Below are 19,848 nucleotides of genomic sequence, written 5' to 3'. Positions count from 1 at the left end.
AAAGGTAGCCGTCCTCTTGTCTGGCTTTGGGGAGGATGGACAAAAGTGCATTTCACAAAGAAGAGTTCTTTTATTTAATCTGCATGTGTTATGAAGCAAATGAGACAGGATTTGAAGCAGTTAGCTTATCGTCGAAAGATCTGAACATTTTATGTTATATTTATTAAAGGTTTTTTTGTTTTTTTTTGTCATTAACATCTGTGGGTTTATGATTAAAACATAACATCTATGAGCAAAAACAGTCACTTCTCCTAAGTGTTAGAATTGCATTCTTCTTGCCTTATATTCTTTAATTGGGCCATACAATATTTTATAAAAATACTTCTTTTTGTAAGCATTTGTGAATGGTTCTTTTGAGGAAAAACAGCCCCGTAACAAATGAATCTGTCATGGAGGTCTTAAGGAATGGATTAAAGGATGCATCTAGACCCAATTAGTTGTTTTAAATAATGAGCTCTTCAAGGGTGATAATAAAGTTAACTTGGCTCTATAGTATTAATAAAGCAAATTAAACACAGAAGCTAAGCTTGTTGAACGAATGTAGTCTTTAAGGCTGTAAATGATTGTTTCTTGAACGCAACCACATTATTATTCTGTTTTAGCCATGTCATCATGAACACACTCAAGCTCTTCCTCTAAAGAAGATCCTAATGAGACCACTAAGAAGCTGGCAGTGACAGTAATAAAGAGCTGCATCTGCACCTGGCAGGCAGAAGCAAATGGACCAATTAAGGTCTGTTGAAGTCTCCTCTTTTTACCTATTGGCAATAGCTGCCGTCATCTCCATCACCATGAAAAGAGGGGGAGCGCAAAGGTAATTAAATACATGCAGGGGCAGAGGGGCCAGCTAATAACTCCCTGTAGCCAGTAAGAGCCTGAATTACTTAAGGTTCACACTGCCCATGTTAGCTCTGAAAGAGACAAGCAACTAGTACTACTGTACACACACACACACACACACACGTGGGCGCACACACACACACGTGCACGCACACTCACACACATACACACACACATACACACACACATTCACATAGACTGTCATGTCAGGGGTAGAGTGGCCATCTAACAACCGAAGGGTTGCTGGTCCTACCCTCACTTCCCCCGCTGACCATGTCGAAATATCCTTGAGCAAGACTGGTGACCCGTCCAGGGTGAACCCTGCCTCTCGCCCAATGTCAGCTGGGATTGGCTCCAGCACCCCCCCCCCCCCACCCTTAATGGCTAAGTGGTATAGAAAATGGATGGATGGATGGTCCCTCACAGGAAATGGACCTTGTGGAGAGATGTCTGCAATAGATCAGAGACAAAGTTCAAAAACCTCTCATGGCAGCATTTATCTGCCTCCTTCTCTTTCCTGCTGTAGTTGGAGCTGGCTCTCATGTGAACTAAAAACCCTTGCCATTGTAAGACGATGGGCAGTAATCTTTATAGTAACATTGCCATCTGCTGGTAAAAAATGCGCTTGTGCAACATTATTTAGTTTTTTAAAAATTTAACTCAGGGATCCCAATCTTTCCTGCTGAGGCCCACCTCTTCATAGAATACGGTGTCAAGGTATCTGTATTTTACTCCAGTATTGGCATTTTAAGGAGCGCTGTACTTTAATTCCACTATATTTCAAAACAAATGCTATATTTCATTACATCTATCTGAAACCATCATTAACTATTTAGTTAGAGGGAAAAGAATTTGCATGGAAAATATGACAAAACCCAATGAAGACGATCAACTTTTAACTTTGAAGCCTGCCAACCTTAAGAGGTCATACTCAGAGCAGTAAAACTGTGTTAACACGACCTTTGACTCCAAAAAGAATTTGTGCAGCACTGCCTATTTGTTCAATTTATTTTGTGTATTTATGTCTTATTTTAACTCGTTTAACTAAGAAAATAAAATACACTAAAAATATCAATGTTCATTCAGTACGCTTGTCCCTCCAGTTAGTCGACTGTTGTCCATCCCACTCTACGTTCCTACAGCAACGCTGTAAAGCTTCCTCCTAGAGGTTCATGGGAAATATTTCTAGCTACAGAAGCGGAGGGAGTTTCGAATTACATCACGATTAATTACGCTAAAACATGTTATACCGTAGATATAATCACTATTATGCAACCCGAGGAATTGAGCACAACATGTCAGTATAACAAATGTTACCAAAATGGTTTAAATAATCTGGTAAGGCTTTTTTTCGCGACCGCTGTTCTTCACAGCAAGTAGAGTTAGCTAGGTGGCTAACGCTAACGGCTTGATTTGCCAAGTGATGGCGTTCGTTTAGCAAATAGAGGAGAATCATGATTTGAACCGATCCATGAATGTCGGTTAGGCTGTCGATATTTGCTTAGAATGTAAACTGATACCATGTAAACCTTTTAAGGTGGATAGTTATATTTTAGTAACACTAAGCATTAGAATGAATTTTAGTAAAGAAAACAATGTTATTTTAAGTACTTTTACCCCTTTTTTGTTCCCATAGCGAGATCTCCGTGACCCACTCCTGAATACTGTAACCCAGGGAAGAACACATGCCGCTGCTCAAACATGGAGCTGAATCTAGAGGTGGTTTTGTCATCAAGCATCAAAAGGAAGAAACCATGGCCGCGATTCTGCTGGCTTGGACAGGTAAAGTAACCGAAGCATTTGATGAGAAATAACTTTATTACGTCCACCGTGAAATGATTTTAATCTGTAATGTGTCCCACATTAGGAGAAGGAGTCTGTTTTCCTGTTAGATGACAAACGGATCAGTGAGATCAACATGGTGTCTGGTCGCACTAAGAAGAGGACACCTAAACTCCATCCTTTGCTCAACAATGTGGTGACAATGGCTTCATCCCAAAACGGTGAGGTCATTGATTGCATCAGGGGATAGTAAGACATGATGTCACCTGTCAATTTTGATAATACATGACTCAGATTTTGTGTGTGTGTGTGTGTGTGTGTGTGTTTTTCCAGGCATGTGGCTTTGTGGGCTTCTGGGCTCAGGAGAGCTGTTCCTGTGGAACAGAGACAAGGACTTGCTGAAGATTGCTGCAGCAGTTCCAGAAGTGGTTGATATGATTAGTTCTATTCAAGGTCGGTGCTGTGTGTGCGTCAGTATCATACCAGTGTTCTTATGCCTCTGTGTGAGTGACACCAATATTTTGGAGGAATTATGGTTTGGGTTGTCCCCAAACCCAAAATTTGATATGTGACACCTGTAGAAGGCCTTGAGACTTTCTTCAAATTTGGCACAAATATCCAGGGGGACTCAAGGATGAACGGAAAAGCATTTGGTTGTTAAAGGTCAAAGTTACCTCTCCTCTGTCGTATTGTCATGAATACGACATCTCTGTACTGCCTTGAAGAAATTTATAACTGTAAAGATTTCCCTGGTCAAAGGACAAGGTCAGTGTCAGTTTACATGAATACGTTATCTTAGGAACACTTACAGGGAATTTGTTCAGACTTGTCATCACCCTCCACTGGGACTCAAGAATCACCTGAAAAAATTTGGGTGGTAAAAAAAAATCAAAGTCACTGCGGAATGCGTGCATTGGCGTATTCCTTGTGTATTGAAAATGTGCAGTATTAATGTATTGATGCAATGATTTGTTTTAAACTCAGTTCTTTTGCTACAATTCATGGAAATATCAATTCTTGCATTAATGTGTGTGTGTATTTTACAGGAAATTCCAAATGTCTATCTGTCCAGATATGCGGGGATGGGACACGTGTGCTGCTGGCAGCCACGACTGGCCTGGTGCTCCTGTGGGAGTGTACCGATCTCAGGGATTTGACAGGGTTACGTGATGGAACCATAAAGGGGCACTGGGCACACATACAGCCTCTTCCAGATACCATTTTGCCCTCTCAGCAAGATAAAGAAGCATCCCAACACACCATCTTTGTGAAAACACAGGTTTGTTCTACTTGTTGAATGGCACCTTTTGACAACATTTATTCTCTTCGCATTTCTCTATTGGGTTGTTTTCTATATATGCTCCATTTTATGTATGCACTACTCCACTTTACCATACAGACTATTGGGGATGCCTGCTTATCAGCGTTTGTCTTCACATCTGCAAAGAATCTTATCATCACCTGCCTGAAAATTCAGTGGGAGGAAGGTCATATGAGAGTTGGGTGGGTGAGCAGCTCCATGTAACAGTCAGGACATGCGCTTGGTTTACGGTACTTATGGTTGTGCATTTCTTTGTGTAGTTCTGTGGGATACAGCATACGATGGGCTACCAAGACATACCCCATGTCTCATCTGACTCCGGTCTGCCAACCTGTGAAATCCAGAGGAGCACTGGTGCCAGCTTTCTCTCCTGATGGCCAACTGTTAGCAGTTGTTCTAAATCAGAAACAGCCTAAGGTTAGTATCTCAATCCCTGGTTGCCACATCTTGAACAGTTTGTTCCAGGTTCATTTGTATAAATGTTCATGAAAATTGTTTTACAGGCAACACAGGTCCTCTTTGTGAGCTCTCAGAATTTTGTCTCTATATCAGTTGGTCTGGGAGGATGTGGAAGCAAAATCAGGGATATCCCCCCTAAATATATAAGGTATGGTTTGCATATGTTACTATTGAGAGCAGTTTGGTAGTGTGCATGAATTCAGTATCTCAAGAATGTTTTTACTATTTTGTAAAGGCTTCCTTGACTTGTGTGGTTTTAGGTCTTACTGGGTGGGCAGTGTGAGCTGGTCACCTGACGGCCTTTTCCTGGCCTGTGTTCTGAAGAGAGGCTCTCTTCTTATGTTGGCTCGCCTCAGTGAGCTTCTCACACTAAAAAGCTCTGGCTGCAATGTTGACTTTGGGCCTGCACACTTCCTACCTCTGCACCCACTGGTCACTTACCGGTCAGTATATAGACTCATGAGAATTTTTTTTTTTTCCTGCCACACATTAGCTCAGTTATCGATTTGTTTGGGCTCATGTTTTTACTTCTTTCTTTTCACCCATCTATGGTTGGTCATTCTCCCTGTAGGCCGCCAGTGTCCGCTGGGAATGCAGAGGCTTCACTGTCCAGCTCTAGCATGTCAGTGCAGGATGTCATGAGGCAGCGGTACTCTGTGACCTGGCATCCACGGCTTTTGTATCTCATTGTTTCTGATGGCTACATGGCCACAGTTTTGAGGGTTTTAGGGAGACCTTCTGCGGCCCTTTTGCTGAAAACTCTGCTGAAGAACACCAGCAAGGACATCGAGAAGGCCTATCAGTTTCTGAATAAATCACAGGAGGTAAACCAGGAACTGACATCTAAGTACATACTATATTTTTTGGAGTCTTTATTTGAAATTGCTCTTAAAAGTGCGTAATGATGAAGTAAGAGTAACTCATTATAACCCATTCCTTACGAAGCCACCGGATTTGATCTACATGGGTGGGTGGTGTTTTTTAATTCAGGATTGGAAGAATTCTGCAGGACATTTCCTGACAGTACACCTTTACACTTACTGATTTCAGACTCATGTGAGGACCTGTTTGGAGTCTGTATCTCCCCTGAATCTGTATGGCAACTTTGAGGACATCAAATCAACAGTTACATGTGGGCCAAACACCACAGGCTCAATCATGTCAGCAGCCACAGGCGAATCCACTTTGCCTATTTTCCTGCAAGACCAGGGGACATTTGGTGGCACCAAGGAGCTTCTAGATAGAATGCAGGTCTGTCAAATGGGATCAGATAGAAAACTATAGCTTGAGATTTCATCTGTAAATGTACACACTACGATACGACATGTGATAATTATATTATTTAATTCTAATGTTTGTGTGTCTGGTTTCTCAGACTTTCTTTGAGGATGATTCTGATGTAGACGGACCTCCTGCTGGTTCTCACGTAGAGGATGGCGGTCGACTTGAATTTGCCTCCATGTTTGATACGATACATGCACTGGACACAAACAACGACACAAGACTTGTCTCTAGTCCAAATCATGAAACAGAGAGGAAGACTCATCCTCACCAAGAACTGGGGAAGATCCAGAGCAGGTTGCTAACAACCTGGGTGTTCAGCATGTCTCTGGGAAACACAGTGGAAAACAGATCACATTTGCTGAAGTTCACTCTGAACTGTGTGTTGCAATTTGCTGCCTTACTCCATGTGATGTCCAACCCTACAGTCCACTCAAAGAAAAGGACCTCTCTAGTTTCTACTCACCTCCTGCAGCTCCTGAAAGAACTTCTCTCTTTTCTTCCATGGGATGGCACCCACTCTGATGGGCCGCAGTGCCTGGGACTGATGATAGAGCTCAGTAAACAGCTGCTACGCCTGCTGCTCACCCCTCAACCTGATTCCTACCAGACTGCTCAGCTCTCATCTCAAAGTTTATCCACAGCTGTGCTTATCTTAAAGCTGGTCTCTGGGTCCCTTGATCACACCTACAGCCTGCAGTCAAGAACTGTGTGGTCCTCAGCGGAAAAAGAGCCCCTTTCTCAGACACTGCAGTGCTGGCCTTCAGAAATTTACTATATGCCTCTGCTCCAGGATGAGAAGGAAGGGAAAGCTGACTTTGTATATCAGGGTCCGCAGGTCCCTCAGCGACCGTCCAGCAGGTAGAGCAAGTCTCAGTGGCTTTTCACATATCTGAGTAAAATATTGAAATTAACGTTGTCTCAAAGAGATTTTTTTCTTTTTCATCCAGGTTGTTCAGAGTGTGGCAGTGGCTATATGAGATTACTCAGCAATACATGAAGGAACTGAAAGTCTTAAAAGGCTGTGATGGGTGGGAGGAGGAACAGCAGCGCATGTCTGTCATCATTTCCCAGATCCAAATAGCTCTTCAAGCCTCAGGGGAAAGGATTGAGGAGGGTCCGACACTACTCAGCTACCCAGGTCACAGTTAGATAAAAACAATATATCTGATTCGGGAAAAGGCTCTTTTCTGGGAACTTCATTTATTGTTCAATGCAGCTTAATGTGTAAATGGACATTGACAATTGAGCAATGATAGCAAGTCAGCGCTGAATTGTAGTATTTCAGAGATATTGAAGCATTTTTTTGGGATTATTTATGTTCAAATGCACCATGGTGACAATATAGCCAGTAAACAAAAAAAAAATCAAATTTCTACAAGATTAGCTAAAGCTACAGAAAGTTTATTTTGACTCTGTCTGCAGGTTTCCTTATTAAGAAGATTTAAAATTCAAAAAACATTTTTGGGTCCATGTGAACATTTTTGTTCTTAAACTAAATATTTCATTTTTGTCTCACCAGGTGAACATCTTTACCTGTGTGGCGTGTACTCCAACAGTGCTGATACATGGCGATCAGAAATTTGGGAGGAGAGTAAAAAAAGTAAGAATCCTGGATTCACTTTTCCATTTATAGCAACAAAAATGTGAAATGATAATTCAGGCAGTGTTCATATAACCTTAAAAAACTTGATACATTTGTTTGCAAATTGAGAGTGGCAATTTCCAGGCCTGGAGAGGATTTGGGGAAAAAAACAATGACAGAATGTTGTGGAAAAGTCATGGAAATTTGCTTCATAAATTCCTGTAAGATTGACAGGGAAAATCTGTTGCGGCTATTTGGAGTGAAGTCAAAGAATTTAATGAAAAATAGCATGATTTGTCATTAATTCAGCGAAATATACATCGGTAAATGTTTAAATGGATATTTCCACTCATTTTTCATTTTTACATAGATGTTTCAGAAAATGTTTGGTCATAAAAATTGATCATTGAAACGTTTTATTTAAAGCTTGTGTATTAACCCTGAAATGTCTGTTAGGTTGCCACCGCAGTGTCTTCCAGGTGACGAGGCTTTGTCTGGCACTCCTGTACAGCCTGTTGTCCCAGTACCACCTTAGAGAAGCCCAGGAGTTAGTTGACCACATGGCTTCTCTAATACTGCACCGGTCTGGACACCTGAGAGGCAACACAGCTTGCGTGACAGGTTTATTACTGCAGATAGTGCTGTTTTTAAGCCAGAGTATTTTGTCATATTGATGACATGTGATCTTGACATGTTAGTTATAAGCTATGTCTCTGCGTCCTGCAGCTGGTTCTCTTCCTTGTCCATGGCTGCCCCCCGATCTTCACAGTGATGCAGCCTATGCTGTTATTCAGACTTTGGGGAGATTCATGGCCTCCTACTTCACCAATCAGCCACTCTTCATCCTCCCCCCTCACACTGTGGCCATCCTGCCCCCAATACATCTAACTCATGGTGTGTTTCCAGAATGAATTACCTCTTAAATTATTATTTTTACTTAATTTATATTTGACAATGTTTTTTTGTTTTTTTTCCCCCAGGTTCCAAAGTTGGGCGTTTAATGCCACTGTGCCAGAAGGAGGTAGCTAGAGCAGTTCGACAACAGCAGATGTCAGAAGTGTGGACTGTGGACTACGCCCAGGACCTCCTCCTGCTCGGGGGGCTGCTTCCTGAGGCAGTGTGGTTAGCTTATCACCTAGGAGACTGGAAAACAGCAGCTTCTGTCAGCCTGGCTTATACCAGCTACTGCACTGACCACTTTGACTTTGCTCGGTCAGTGTGTAAACATACAGTATTATCAAGGAATTAAGAAGTCAGTTGTAAATATTTTATCACAAGGATATTGTGTGCCTTTTATTCAAGGATTAACCGGAGAGAGCTTCACCTCCCAGCAGATTTAGAACCTGAAAACATTTTCCAGGCAGAACTGGAGTGTCTTCTTGGCAGCAATGCTGACTTACAAGAGCACAAAGACAATTGTGCTGTAAAAAGCTTTACAGGTCAGTGGAACCTGACAGCTGTCACATGACCACAGTAAAAGCCTCAATCTTAATCTATGACTACTTTGTCTCTTTTACAAGACCCGTTGGAAGGAGGAGACTGGGACTTGTTACAGGTTTCTCTGCGGGAGATTCTGAAGGCGTCAGTCATGGCTGGAGTGAATGTTATGTCCTCACCCTTGTCTTCCTTGTTGGGCACAGCCAAAGACCTATGTTCTTGCCTGCCTGCGTTGGTGCACAATGGGCTTTATCTTCCCTCTCCACCTCTTTACTGTCCGCAGCCTTCCCCCAACACACAGGTACATAACACAAAAGATAATCCCTCTCTTGTTTTTATCTGTACGCTCTCTAATCAAATAAAATGCGCATGATTTTCAGGATCCAGTTGGCCCTTTAGGGCAGTTTGCAGAAATAAAAGCACGTCACAAAGTGTCCGGAGTTCTCCAAAGATTACTGTTACTGCTGAGATCTGCTCACTGTTGCCACCCTGCTGCTCAGTGGTATATCAGCCATCTTCGCCGTGCAAGACACATACTATACAAGGTAATTCCCAGTGCTGAAAGGGCTTCATCTGATTACCAAACTATCTTAAATGGTACTGAAATTTATGTTTTGCTCTTTTTTTTTTTTTTTTTAGATTAAAAAGAAGTACGCCTATCCATCAGCTGCTGAACAGGAGAAGGCTTTCTCAGAGGGCCTGATGAAGTTTGTCACCCGCAGTGGATTCTTCACTCAGCATAAAAAAGATAAAAACTTGGACCCTGACACCGTTCAGACTATTAGTAAGATGCCACTCAGAGTGTATGGTGGATATCTTTGGCGCTTATTAACTTTCAGATATTAGTTTTAATCTTTATCCCTACTTTAGTCTGTTTCAGAGAGCTGTGTGGGTTATGCTGGATGCTTCATGTCAGGGATCAGCTTTCTATTTCCTGCAGGAAATATCAGGCTGTCAGACAGCACAGAAGAGACGAACAGGTATACACATTTGTGTTCATGTGCAGGACACGTTTATGTATAAATATCCTCAGCCATCTTTGCCCTTGAAGTATTTGTTTGAATACATGTCCTTTAGATCCCCAGTGATTCAGAGGTAAACTCCGCCTGTGTGGATGCTCTTCTCTGGGCTCGTCGTTATCTGCCTTTCTCTCACTTCCTCAACTCTGAGGAAATCCTCCAGGACATACTGCTCAGCCTCATTTCTGAACTACCTCCTGATGCTCTGGTGGTGTTTCTTGTTTTTTCTTCGCATGCACATTTATCAAAGTAAAACAGAATGACCTTGAGTGAGTGCATTTCTCATGCTCAGCTGCTCTTCGTCTTAGGTGGCAGACACTCTGGTACATGCTTTCCTCAAGGAGGAGGAGTCCGTCAGAGTTCCTCTGAGAGAAAAGTATAACTCACTGCTGCAGAGACTCAGGCACTGTAATGTCCTTGGTATGAACACATGCACTTTTTGAGAAATTTACCCACACAACGATAGTTTGTGAAGATTAATTGTTCTTGTGTTGAATTCTTGGTAAGAATCTTTAGAGAATTTAAAATTGAAGACAAATAAATGGAGACAATGTGTATGTTTTGATCCTGTGGTCATTCCACCTTACTGTTGAATCAAATTTCATAATTTTATAAATCAACCCATAAAGAGCAACTACATAATGATTAATGCATTAATTTTTTCATGATATTTCAAGTTATAGAAATTTATAATTAATAGTGAGTCAATGCAAGAAATTTTTTTTTTCAGGAAAATAAATATTTGAGTTTACTTTTTGCAAAGTCGTCATGAAATTTTGCAGTGAATGCCCTCCCCTTTAAAGAGTCTAACATTGCAACTCATGTCTCTTGTCTAGATGAGGAAAAAGAGGAGGCAAGTGAGTTGATGATGATTCTGATTCAAGACAAACTCAGGCAGAGGAGAAAACACCTTGGGCGTTTGCAGAGGCACTTGGCACCCGTTGAGCTACATCTGTGGGAGAAAGAGGAGGAAGAGGAGGACAGGGGAAGCAAGCATGGGATGGCCATGTTAAGGCAGCTCTCACTGGGTACAAGTTTGAGCACCAGCACCTTAACAGACTGTGGATTCCCCCCACTTTGCAGTGATGGGGACACACTGGAGACCACATCTGAGGCTGTGTCTCCTGACCAACACAGCAGATCCATAACCAGGTATATGGTGCAGTATAACCTTTGACATCGCACAGAGGAGTCAGATTTATGCCTTGTGGCTTATTCTGTGCTTTGTGTTGTTCTTTTAGGGGGGCAAAAGCAAAAGTTCGAGAAAGAGAGAACGCAAAAAGGTCTGCTGTTAAAATTGACAAGGTGATTAAGGAAGAGAACCATGCAGGCAACGCTGATGAGAATGGAGACCGACATGTGATGCTGTCCTCCCCTCCAGTGGTTGGTACCTGGGAATTTGAGTTGGAAGATGAAGAATATTTAAATTTCCTGGAGCTCTTCCTCAGCTACGTACTGGAGAAGGATAATAATGATGGAGGGGATTCAGTTGGTGAACTTCCTTTGTTGAAGGCCTTTTGCTCCAGGCTGAGGAAGAGCGAGTTGCATTCTCTCACCTTTGATGTACTCACAACCATGCATCGGCGTGAAAGAGATGGGCAGCAGCATCTTAGGAAACACAGGAACAATGAGCCTCCAATATTCAGAGCTGGCTGCTGCTACATGCCCATGAAACAAGGGACACCATCTGAGCTGCAAACTTCCATATCCAGGGCAAACCTTTCTAGCTCTCCTCTCCCTTGGCTCAGAGCTGGAAGTCAGACTGGTTTATTTGGCCTCAGACAAAAGGGCAGTGTGTCTTTGGACCAAAGACTGATGGGAGGTCATTCTGGTTGTGATGCTAACATTAATCAAAGTGCCTTTCTCACGAGGCAGCCATCAGATGGCCTCACATTTCACTCCTCAACATCTGCTGAAGCTGTAATAGAACTGCAGCAGGTCCTGGATCCTAAATTAGAGGCTCAATTCCCAGACCTGGGCAGGCTGCTTGAGTGGATGTTGCGCTGGGCTGATAGGAGGGTGCTAGTGGGACATCATGGCAAAAAGAAGTTGAAGGGAGAAGGAGATGGACAACCACCTGATGAAGGAGTAGTCATTCGTGTCAGAGCTACAGTGCCTGCTGTCCTCACTTCTCTCAGCCTGCTGGAGTGCAGGTACACTGGTCTACATGAGACTGACAACTTCAGCGCCAACATCCAAGTTCCAGAAACACAATGGGCAGTCTCTCCAGTGCTGCAGCTGGAGGTGGATAAGAAGCTGGAAAGGGAGAGCAGTGTGGATACAGGCTACCCTGGATCAGCCAACACTCCCATCACTGGCCTTGATTACAAGCTGCAGCAAAAAGAAGAGTCCATGTGAGTGCTCCGTGTTTTTTTTTTTCAATATTAAGCTATATAGATTAGATGGAAGAACCTTCTGTTTTTATATACTTTCTTTCTGTAGGGGTTCTTATGCTGATGAACCAGAGGAACTGATGTTTCACAGGACATCTCTCACTATTGACCAAGATGAACTGACCTCTGATGATCAGAGGAGACCGTCAAGTTCACATCAACCATCTTTTGGTGATTTAGATGTTACCCCTGAAAAAGAAGGTACAATGCCAGAACTATCTAAATCAACACATGCGGCACATTCTAAATTGTATAGTAGAAGATGATTTAACACTGTTGATATTCGCAATAGGGAAAAGTAGTGACAATGAGGACTCAGAGGTGTCATTGTCACTGTCTAATGGGAACATCGCTGGAAACATCTGCACACCTGAGACAGTTAATATTTCCTTTAATATTAAGAAATATTTGTGTATGAGGTTTTTATTATACACATGACCATGTTTGTCCTTTTCAGAGTTTAAAGCTTGCAGATTTGGACGTCGCAGCAAAAGACATGACCAGTTCCACATCTATGTGAGTTACCAATGTAAAAGTATTTGTTATTAGTTTTCACTTCGCTGGACGACCTGTAAAGATCGTAGGAAGTATTTCAGTTTGTTCTTTTGATTTGCAGGCTTAAAAAATGTCTGAATCAACAATAATTGTTGAAATTACTTGTTTGATTTTTTAGTTTAAGCTACAGTCATGCTGAAGATCTACAAGCCCCCCCCTACCCACAGACCCAAGCCCTTCCAGCTGTCCTGCCTGAGGACGTGGTTCATGCAGAGTGCTCTGACTCAAGCAGAGCATTACCCCCAAACACTCCAGTAGGTCCTCAACACCCTCAGCCCCAGAGTTGCAGTGCTGGTGCACCCACTGTGGTTCCTTCTGAGCCCAGTCAGCCATCATCCTCTCAGACTCTACCAATGAGGCAACGGCTGGGGGAGGATTTATTCAGACTGGTCCAGGTAAGAACAGACCGACTGATTCGACTTAATAGACATGATTGACCATTACTTCAAATGTATTTCCTGTGTTGTAGCATATCAACCACATAAGCCTGATGGAGGTTCTTGAAGCTTCTTTTGCCAACCTGCAAGTTGCCCAGCAGAACTGCTCAATGGCCCAGTCCAACATGAATCCCTCGCTGCCTAATGTGCCATCATCCTACGCTGCCGATTTCATGTCTCAACAAAATGTTTCACCAGTTCGTGCTACCGTTTCTTTACCATCTCAGACACGAGCATGTGTGCCAAGCTCAGACTCAAAAGCCCCTCAGTTTGGTCAAGCACCTGCATGCATGTATGCACACCAGCTTCCCATACAGAGCTCAGCAGAACCCTCTCCTACAGGTGATCAGTGTCACAACACCAGAATACCCTGCACTGCAAGCGGTACAGGTGAAAAATATCAGGTATGGCTTTCAATGATTTTGTTTTTTAATTTGAGACAATCAGTGATTCTATTTATATGGAAGTAAAACCAAGCTAATTACATTTTCCCTTTGTTTCAGGAATTTGAACCTCTTTCTGTGCAAGCAGAGTCCCCAGAAATTAAATTGAGTGAAGGCGGGAAGTTAATCCCTCCTTCCCAGGGGCTTCTAACCACTACTGATAACAGTCATGCAACTACAAGTGCCCCGGTGGTCATGGCAAGTGGTGTACAAACTGATCCTCCCTCTCAGGGTTTGGGCCTGAAGTTACTTCAGCTCAGAGGTCCTCCACTTCCACAGCAGTGTGCCTTACATTCTCCCTCAGCCCTTGAACCTCAGATGCCGCCCATCGCAAACCCTTATCAGCCCAAATTTAAACACAGTGACCAAACTGCATCAAAGAGACCTGAACAGGAAAAAAGAAGTGGGTCTGCAGTTCCAAAAAGACAACTCCGTTTTAACAGCAATCCTCCATCTGAATCCTCTTCGATGAGAGCCCCTCACCAGAATCAGACTTGGGAGAGATCCTCACTACTTCCTCCTGCTACACCACCTCCTAGTGTTGCACTGCCACAGGGCTTCCGTCTGCTGCACTCTCAACCTATCCCAGATAAAAACATTCCATTCCCCAAACTACCCTTACCGTCTTCCTTCAGGCTGTTTGCTTTCACTGCAGCTCCGATGGTAAAAACCAAGCTGCTGCATATAGACTCTGAAATTAAACCGGTGAGCAATCCTACCTTTTCTATGAGATTCATTGAATCAGTACTATTCAATTTTGCACTTAAATTTGAACACAGGTGTTTATCTATCACAGATGATGCCCCTGGCAGCTCCTTCACCCCAAATGACCCACCTCATCTCCATGGAGGAGCTGACAGCTTCAATAATAGGAAGGCAAAGGGCTGCAGAGGCTCAACTACAGTTGCTCAGAGTAGACCCACTTGTTGAAAATCACAGACGAGCAACCACCTCTCATAGCTCCAGCAAGAGGCAAACACAGATGTCCATATTATTGATTTTTTTCAATGATGATTACTTCACTATGTTTCCTGTGTATCATTTATAGGCAGAAGAGGCGAGAGAATGCTGAAAGGGCCAGTAAATCAGAGGTCACATTTAAGCCAAATGATTCCATCATCCCCACTCAAGAGGTAGTACATTTGTAATTCTTCCTGGAAATGTGTTTTGCTACTACCACTGTAAAAATGTTTCGCCCCCATCATTTCTTTTTATTTAGACAAAAGATGAGCCTGTTACTGACGAGCCTACAGTCAAAGAAGAAATCGCCCCTGTAGAGAACATTGCGATTCAGCTTGGTTCGTATCAAATTACATTATTTGCACTGAACACATTCTGATTAAATTAATTTAGATCAAGTTTGTCTTTCATGTCTTATGCAATTATTAAGCCTCATGATAACCATGCAAGCAAAAAACAAGTTGGATTCTGTTTTTAGAACTTTCAAGGCGCTTTACAGAGAGACTATCCTTGTTTGCATCACGAGCACAGTATCACATTGTTCTTGAATTTGGAACATAACAATCTTCCATTTCAAAATGTACTGATCTGTTCTTGAACTGTCAGGATCCTTTGACTCTTCGCTGACTGGTCAGAGATTATTGGACAAGGCCATGTCCACTGCAGCTGAGCTCCATGCCTTCGCTTCAACATGCAAAAGACCCCCAGAGTGTCACGATGCTTTCACTAACACAGATCCAGGTGAGTTAGGGTGACGGTCAGGGGTTGAGACAATGAAAGACTTTTATCTTTATCATACATCTTACAATATCACGTTGTAATTACTTTGATGAAATTTCTTTGACGTTACATAGAAATAACAGCAGTGTTTTTACATTACAGCCAGCCCCATGACTTTAATCTCTGGACTGTGATCTTATTTAAGAAGAACATGAGCACATGTGTCTTCATCATCAAAGAAATTTTAACCTTAGCGCATCATCACAAAAACAACAGTGAAGACATTCTTTTTGTTCGAGCAACATCAAAACGTTAGTGAATTAATCAGCCGTCGGGGCCTGTGCAGTACTACTTGCTTTTGTTATTACAATTCTTGATGGAAAAGCTTGAAAATGTTCCTCCTACATGTAAGTGCTTGAATTTGACTTTCTAGGAACCTTGAAGAAAATAAAAGGCTTTCAAATATTTGCTGCACAATATCTCACTGAGGAAGCTCTTTCTCTTATTCTTTCTTTCAGCTTGTCCTTCATTCGTAGATAAGGCTGTTTCTGCTCAAACCTGTTCGACAGCCACTGGTCCTAAATGTAAGTTGAAATGGCGGGTACAAGGACAGCATACTGCTTGTAATTTTTGGTGGAGATAATGGAAAGTTCAACCTCCTGTGCGCATGTGTTTTCTTTACCTAGCACAAAGTTCTGGCAATATTCAGGGTGAGCCCACTGTTCAAGACACTATAGAGACCCCACCGTCACAGAACAAGGATCTGGTAAGAGCCTTGACATACAATATGGAGTCAACACTACATATAGAAAACTGTTCATGAATAAGTCCCTCTTTTTGAATAATATTGTTGTCTAACTAGCTCTCACTTTTAGTCAATGCACATGATATTTTACTCTACCCCTCCTCCCCTCTGGATCAGCTTGGTCGCCACTTCTTAAGTGTCTTGGATCTAGATGATGGGACACGACACCAGGACTTGCAACCCTCCTCCCTGTCTTCTGCTCAGCTTCATGTACTGGCGACATCTGTCATCAGGGGTGATACTCCTGTGGTGGATGTGCTACCTTCTGTTCCGGATCAAGAAAATATCCCACAACCCATCATGCTACCAGGTCTTGATATGTTGTTCTTACCAGTATCTACATATCAGGAATATATCCAAACTTTGTATTTAAAATAGTGTTTTTTTATATTTGTAGATATCCCTGAGGAGTCTCCCTCATTTAATGATATGGATCCCAATCGGGAACCAGAGAATGTTACTCCACCAGATGCTGTAGATCCATTTGGCTTTCAGATTGTTAATGCCATAAAGAGACCGAGCATAGGACGTCACAGTGAGTCCTCCTCAGCTCCTACGTTCTGGTTCTCATCTCCCCTGTCAAAGCTGGATTCACAGTTGGCAGGACTGCAGAAAATTGCAGACTCTCTGGAGAAGGACTTTGTCAACTCCAGAATGGTACAGAAAGTTGTGGTTTTCTTTATCACGTTATCCAATTTACTGAAAGGCTGGCAGATAAATGAAATTGATCATTCCTTGGGGTTTATGCTTTTTTTCTGTGTAGTTGGTGAACACCATTGACAAACTCACCCAAGTCTCAGCACCTGAAGGGAAGAAGGCCACGACAGTAAAAAAAACTGTTAGACTGCTTGTCCCTGAGGAAGGTAGGACCAAAAGGATTGCTAATGATACTGCAGATACTTTGTGTTGACTGTAACTTTTCAATGATTTTTACATCCGTGAAAGCATGATAACATGATATTCGACAAGTTGCATGTTTAACTGAGTAATATTTATTTCTGCAATTTTGTTTCAAAAACCCTCTTAAGACTGTTTGATATTCTCTGTGTTGAACAGTTTGGATGTCTGACACTGGAACTGAACTAAGTGAAGATGAAGAGGAAGAGAACCTGGAAGAACTTTTGGTTCATAATGACCCGAATTCCTCCAAAAGACAGCGGCCTTGTACTTCTTCTCCTATTCACAGTGCCGGTCCTTCCTCCCTTCACACACCTTCAAGTAATAATGCTTCTAAAACATAAATTTCCTCAAAACGAAGAAAAAAAGAATTACAGCAAACAACTGTTTCCATAAATTGAGGCTTTTAATGGAAATGAAATAACCAGTTATATTTGTAGTCTAATGCTTGCTTATTATCACTTTAGTCATGATATTTAAAGTCGATTGTGTAATGGATGTGTTGCTTCCACAGAGATTAATCAGACTGGATCATCTGGAATATGTCAATTGTAAGTTTAAGTAGTGTTCAATTAAAGACTTTATTAGTTGGGATGTCTTGACATTGTTCTTGTTTCTTTTCTCTTTCTCTCACACTTGCGTGACTGTTCTCTCCTTCTGTCCACCTCTAGATGGGCCGATGAGAATTTGAGTCCAAGTGGGCTATCTGATACAGCTGAAATCTTAGACGAATTGGTGAGGGATGGATATTTATCCCTGACTGACCTGGATTTGTCCTCCTCTCCGCTTCAGAACACTGCACACAACAACAGCAGGTAAGCTATCAGGTTAAGAGATTCAAATGACCACCCAAATAGCTTGCTGACATTAAACTGAGTGATAACGTGGCCCACAGCAGACCAGGGCAGCAGCAGAATAGCTGGATGTCACAGAAACAATGTGTCTTACCGGATGATGAGAAAAGAGAAGTGAGGAGGTGGATGAGACAGAAGCAGAGGGAAAGACTGGCTGTTTATCAGAAACACCGAGAAAGCCTGAGGGAGAAGGAGCGCAAACCTTTTTCCACCACTGGAACATCGGTGAGATCACTAAAGTTGTTACAGTACGAGCTCCATGATATTACACCCACATTGTTACTCATCTGCTGTGTTCTTGTTTCCTTCAGAAAGCCACAGACAAAAAACAAAAAAACACTCCAAGAACCAGAGAGGAAAAAAGGTATGTGTGTGTTTTCTTTGAGCACTGGAGACATGCGAGTGTTTTTCTGTAACTCAATTCTGCTTTTGGAATGACAGGGCTGAGCTTTTGGAACAGTTTATCAGGAGGACCAACGAGGCCTGTTCTTTGGCTAGTGACTTTGCTGCCAGTCCACTGGCCCAGCCTCGTTTGTCAGTGACTCCTGTGCCCCTCACCACCAGACGGGCCAGTTCTGCTCCACCCTCCCATAGCAATCACAGGTACCCTCTGCCACAAGAGCTTGAAAACATTTTGTTTTCCTCTGTGTACTGACAGCAACACAAACCTTTCAGTCCTCTAATGTTTACCTCTTTTAAGGACATTTCTTCTTCTTTTAAGCTCCCTTCTACCTGTTCTAGTTTTTAAAGTCATATTTATGATTCATTTTCTGCAGGATATGATTATTCTAGTTTTATTTCAAAGATCCAAACTTGTTGTTGAATGTAAAGTTATTCAGTCATTTCACAATTTCAAGTTAAAACCTTCTTGTCTGATCATTCAAAACTGAAATGAGCCAGATTTCATAATGAGCCATGCCTTCCTCTTAGGGATTATAGTGTGTTTGCCAATGATAAAAGAGTTCTGAAGTCCCCATCAGAAGCGCAGCCTCATCTTCGTCCATGGACTGCAGAAGCAGCAAACCAACGTCCAGAAGACGACCGCAGGAGACTTGGACTTCACAGACCAGGTGTCATAATAAGATACAGCGAGATTGATAATACACCACTATTGTCATAACGGTCAATAATTAAGCTCAGAACACCTGTGACTGATGTATGGTTTTGCTGTCAGTGACTTCTCTGCCAAAGGACCGTATGTGTCAGATTACCAGACGTGGCATGATCACCCCTGCAAAGACCCACAATAAACCTCACACTGGCGGCTGGGATGAGAAGCAGAATGTTGGAAATCAGAGAAATAAAAGTTCTTCAGGAGGGACTCCTGGAAGGAAGGAAAATCAGAGGGAGCAGACAAGGAGCAAAGGGGAGAGAGGAGCATTGAATCTTTGGCGGCGCTCTCCAGAAATGTTGCTTATCCCAGAGGAGTCTGAATCTAACATTGTACAAAGTTATTTTATTTCAGTTTCTCAGAGAGATGCCTGACATGTATTTTTGCTGATCGGTGATGATATCTTATCTAATACATTTTTGTACTCTGTTTAGGTTTCAGCAGAGCTGAGGCATGAGCAGGACGATGTTGCTGGTGTTTCGGGGATGAATTGGCTTGAAAACCTTTCTGACAGCAGCAGTGTCCTCAGCAAGATAGACTGGGATGCTATTGAGAGGATGGTGACTGAAGAGGACTCTTGAGCTCAAGCGGAGTTGACAACAACATTACCAGGATGAAAAATCAGTTGAGAGTTCATGTGCTTGGTAAAACAGTTCATAATGTAAATTCTGTAACATGATATTAAAATGAAACAGATTCAGTTTTATGAGTCGTGCACACCAATAATAATTTGTAATGTTATCAATTTCATTTTCTTACATATCACATTTAGTAATATATTTATTGCATAGACATCTGTAATGGTGTCCTTTTTAAAGATGGAACTTGTTGCCATCTGCCAGTTTGATATTTTTCCTGCATTCATAATTTATTTTTGTATAGGTGACTATCAGTACAATTAAATATCTAAATTTTGGTAATGTAAATGATGGTTTCCTCTTGTTTTTAA

General features: G+C 42.2%; 1 protein-coding gene across 4 annotated transcripts; it reads left to right on the top strand.

Moving 5' to 3' along the window:
* Nucleotides 1-1,478: 1,478 nt before the first annotated feature.
* On the top strand, nucleotides 1,479-19,788 carry cplane1 (ciliogenesis and planar polarity effector 1). Of its 4 annotated transcripts, none has more exons than XM_086187626.1 (50): nucleotides 1,479-1,557; nucleotides 2,477-2,622; nucleotides 2,708-2,843; nucleotides 2,956-3,075; nucleotides 3,669-3,901; nucleotides 4,022-4,125; nucleotides 4,204-4,360; nucleotides 4,447-4,550; nucleotides 4,663-4,845; nucleotides 4,974-5,226; nucleotides 5,453-5,653; nucleotides 5,778-6,544; nucleotides 6,634-6,824; nucleotides 7,206-7,286; nucleotides 7,725-7,889; nucleotides 7,995-8,162; nucleotides 8,249-8,480; nucleotides 8,571-8,707; nucleotides 8,789-9,006; nucleotides 9,086-9,250; nucleotides 9,345-9,489; nucleotides 9,576-9,685; nucleotides 9,783-9,932; nucleotides 10,033-10,144; nucleotides 10,561-10,876; nucleotides 10,966-12,078; nucleotides 12,167-12,318; nucleotides 12,410-12,495; nucleotides 12,575-12,633; nucleotides 12,791-13,067; nucleotides 13,142-13,513; nucleotides 13,613-14,257; nucleotides 14,349-14,524; nucleotides 14,601-14,685; nucleotides 14,772-14,850; nucleotides 15,119-15,253; nucleotides 15,751-15,816; nucleotides 15,919-15,998; nucleotides 16,155-16,347; nucleotides 16,435-16,694; nucleotides 16,801-16,900; nucleotides 17,094-17,255; nucleotides 17,449-17,485; nucleotides 17,606-17,749; nucleotides 17,830-18,013; nucleotides 18,100-18,152; nucleotides 18,230-18,391; nucleotides 18,719-18,858; nucleotides 18,963-19,231; nucleotides 19,334-19,788. In XM_086187626.1, exons 2-50 carry the CDS (start codon nucleotides 2,542-2,544, stop codon nucleotides 19,478-19,480), a joined length of 9,705 nt encoding a protein of 3,234 aa, XP_086043752.1. In that variant the 5' UTR covers nucleotides 1,479-1,557; nucleotides 2,477-2,541; the 3' UTR covers nucleotides 19,481-19,788. The 4 variants fall into 4 exon arrangements, with proteins under 4 accessions (XP_086043752.1, XP_086043751.1, XP_086043753.1 ...); XM_086187625.1 differs by lacking the exon at nucleotides 1,479-1,557 and adding an exon at nucleotides 2,015-2,137; XM_086187627.1 differs by lacking the exon at nucleotides 1,479-1,557 and adding an exon at nucleotides 2,021-2,178 and having other exon boundaries at nucleotides 17,833-18,013.
* Nucleotides 19,789-19,848: the final 60 nt, after the last annotated feature.

This window comes from Aulostomus chinensis, chromosome 19 (genome assembly GCF_037954235.1).
Source record: "Aulostomus chinensis isolate RoL2024-O1b breed Wild chromosome 19, RoL_Achi_v1.0, whole genome shotgun sequence".
In the NCBI taxonomy this organism is placed as follows: Eukaryota; Metazoa; Chordata; class Actinopteri; order Syngnathiformes; family Aulostomidae; genus Aulostomus; species Aulostomus chinensis.
This window is presented reverse-complemented; position numbering and strand designations above follow the sequence as displayed.

Excerpts from the sequence above, each read along its gene's own strand:
- cplane1 (XM_086187626.1), top strand. The coding sequence starts at position 2,542 with ATGGAGCTGAATCTAGAGGTGGTTTTGTCATCAAGCATCAAAAGGAAG. Across the intron at positions 9,933-10,032 it reads AACTACCTCCTGATGCTCTG|GTGGCAGACACTCTGGTACA; the intron begins GTGGTGTTTCTT and ends TCTTCGTCTTAG. Across the intron at positions 12,634-12,790 it reads ATGACCAGTTCCACATCTAT|TTTAAGCTACAGTCATGCTG; the intron begins GTGAGTTACCAA and ends TTGATTTTTTAG.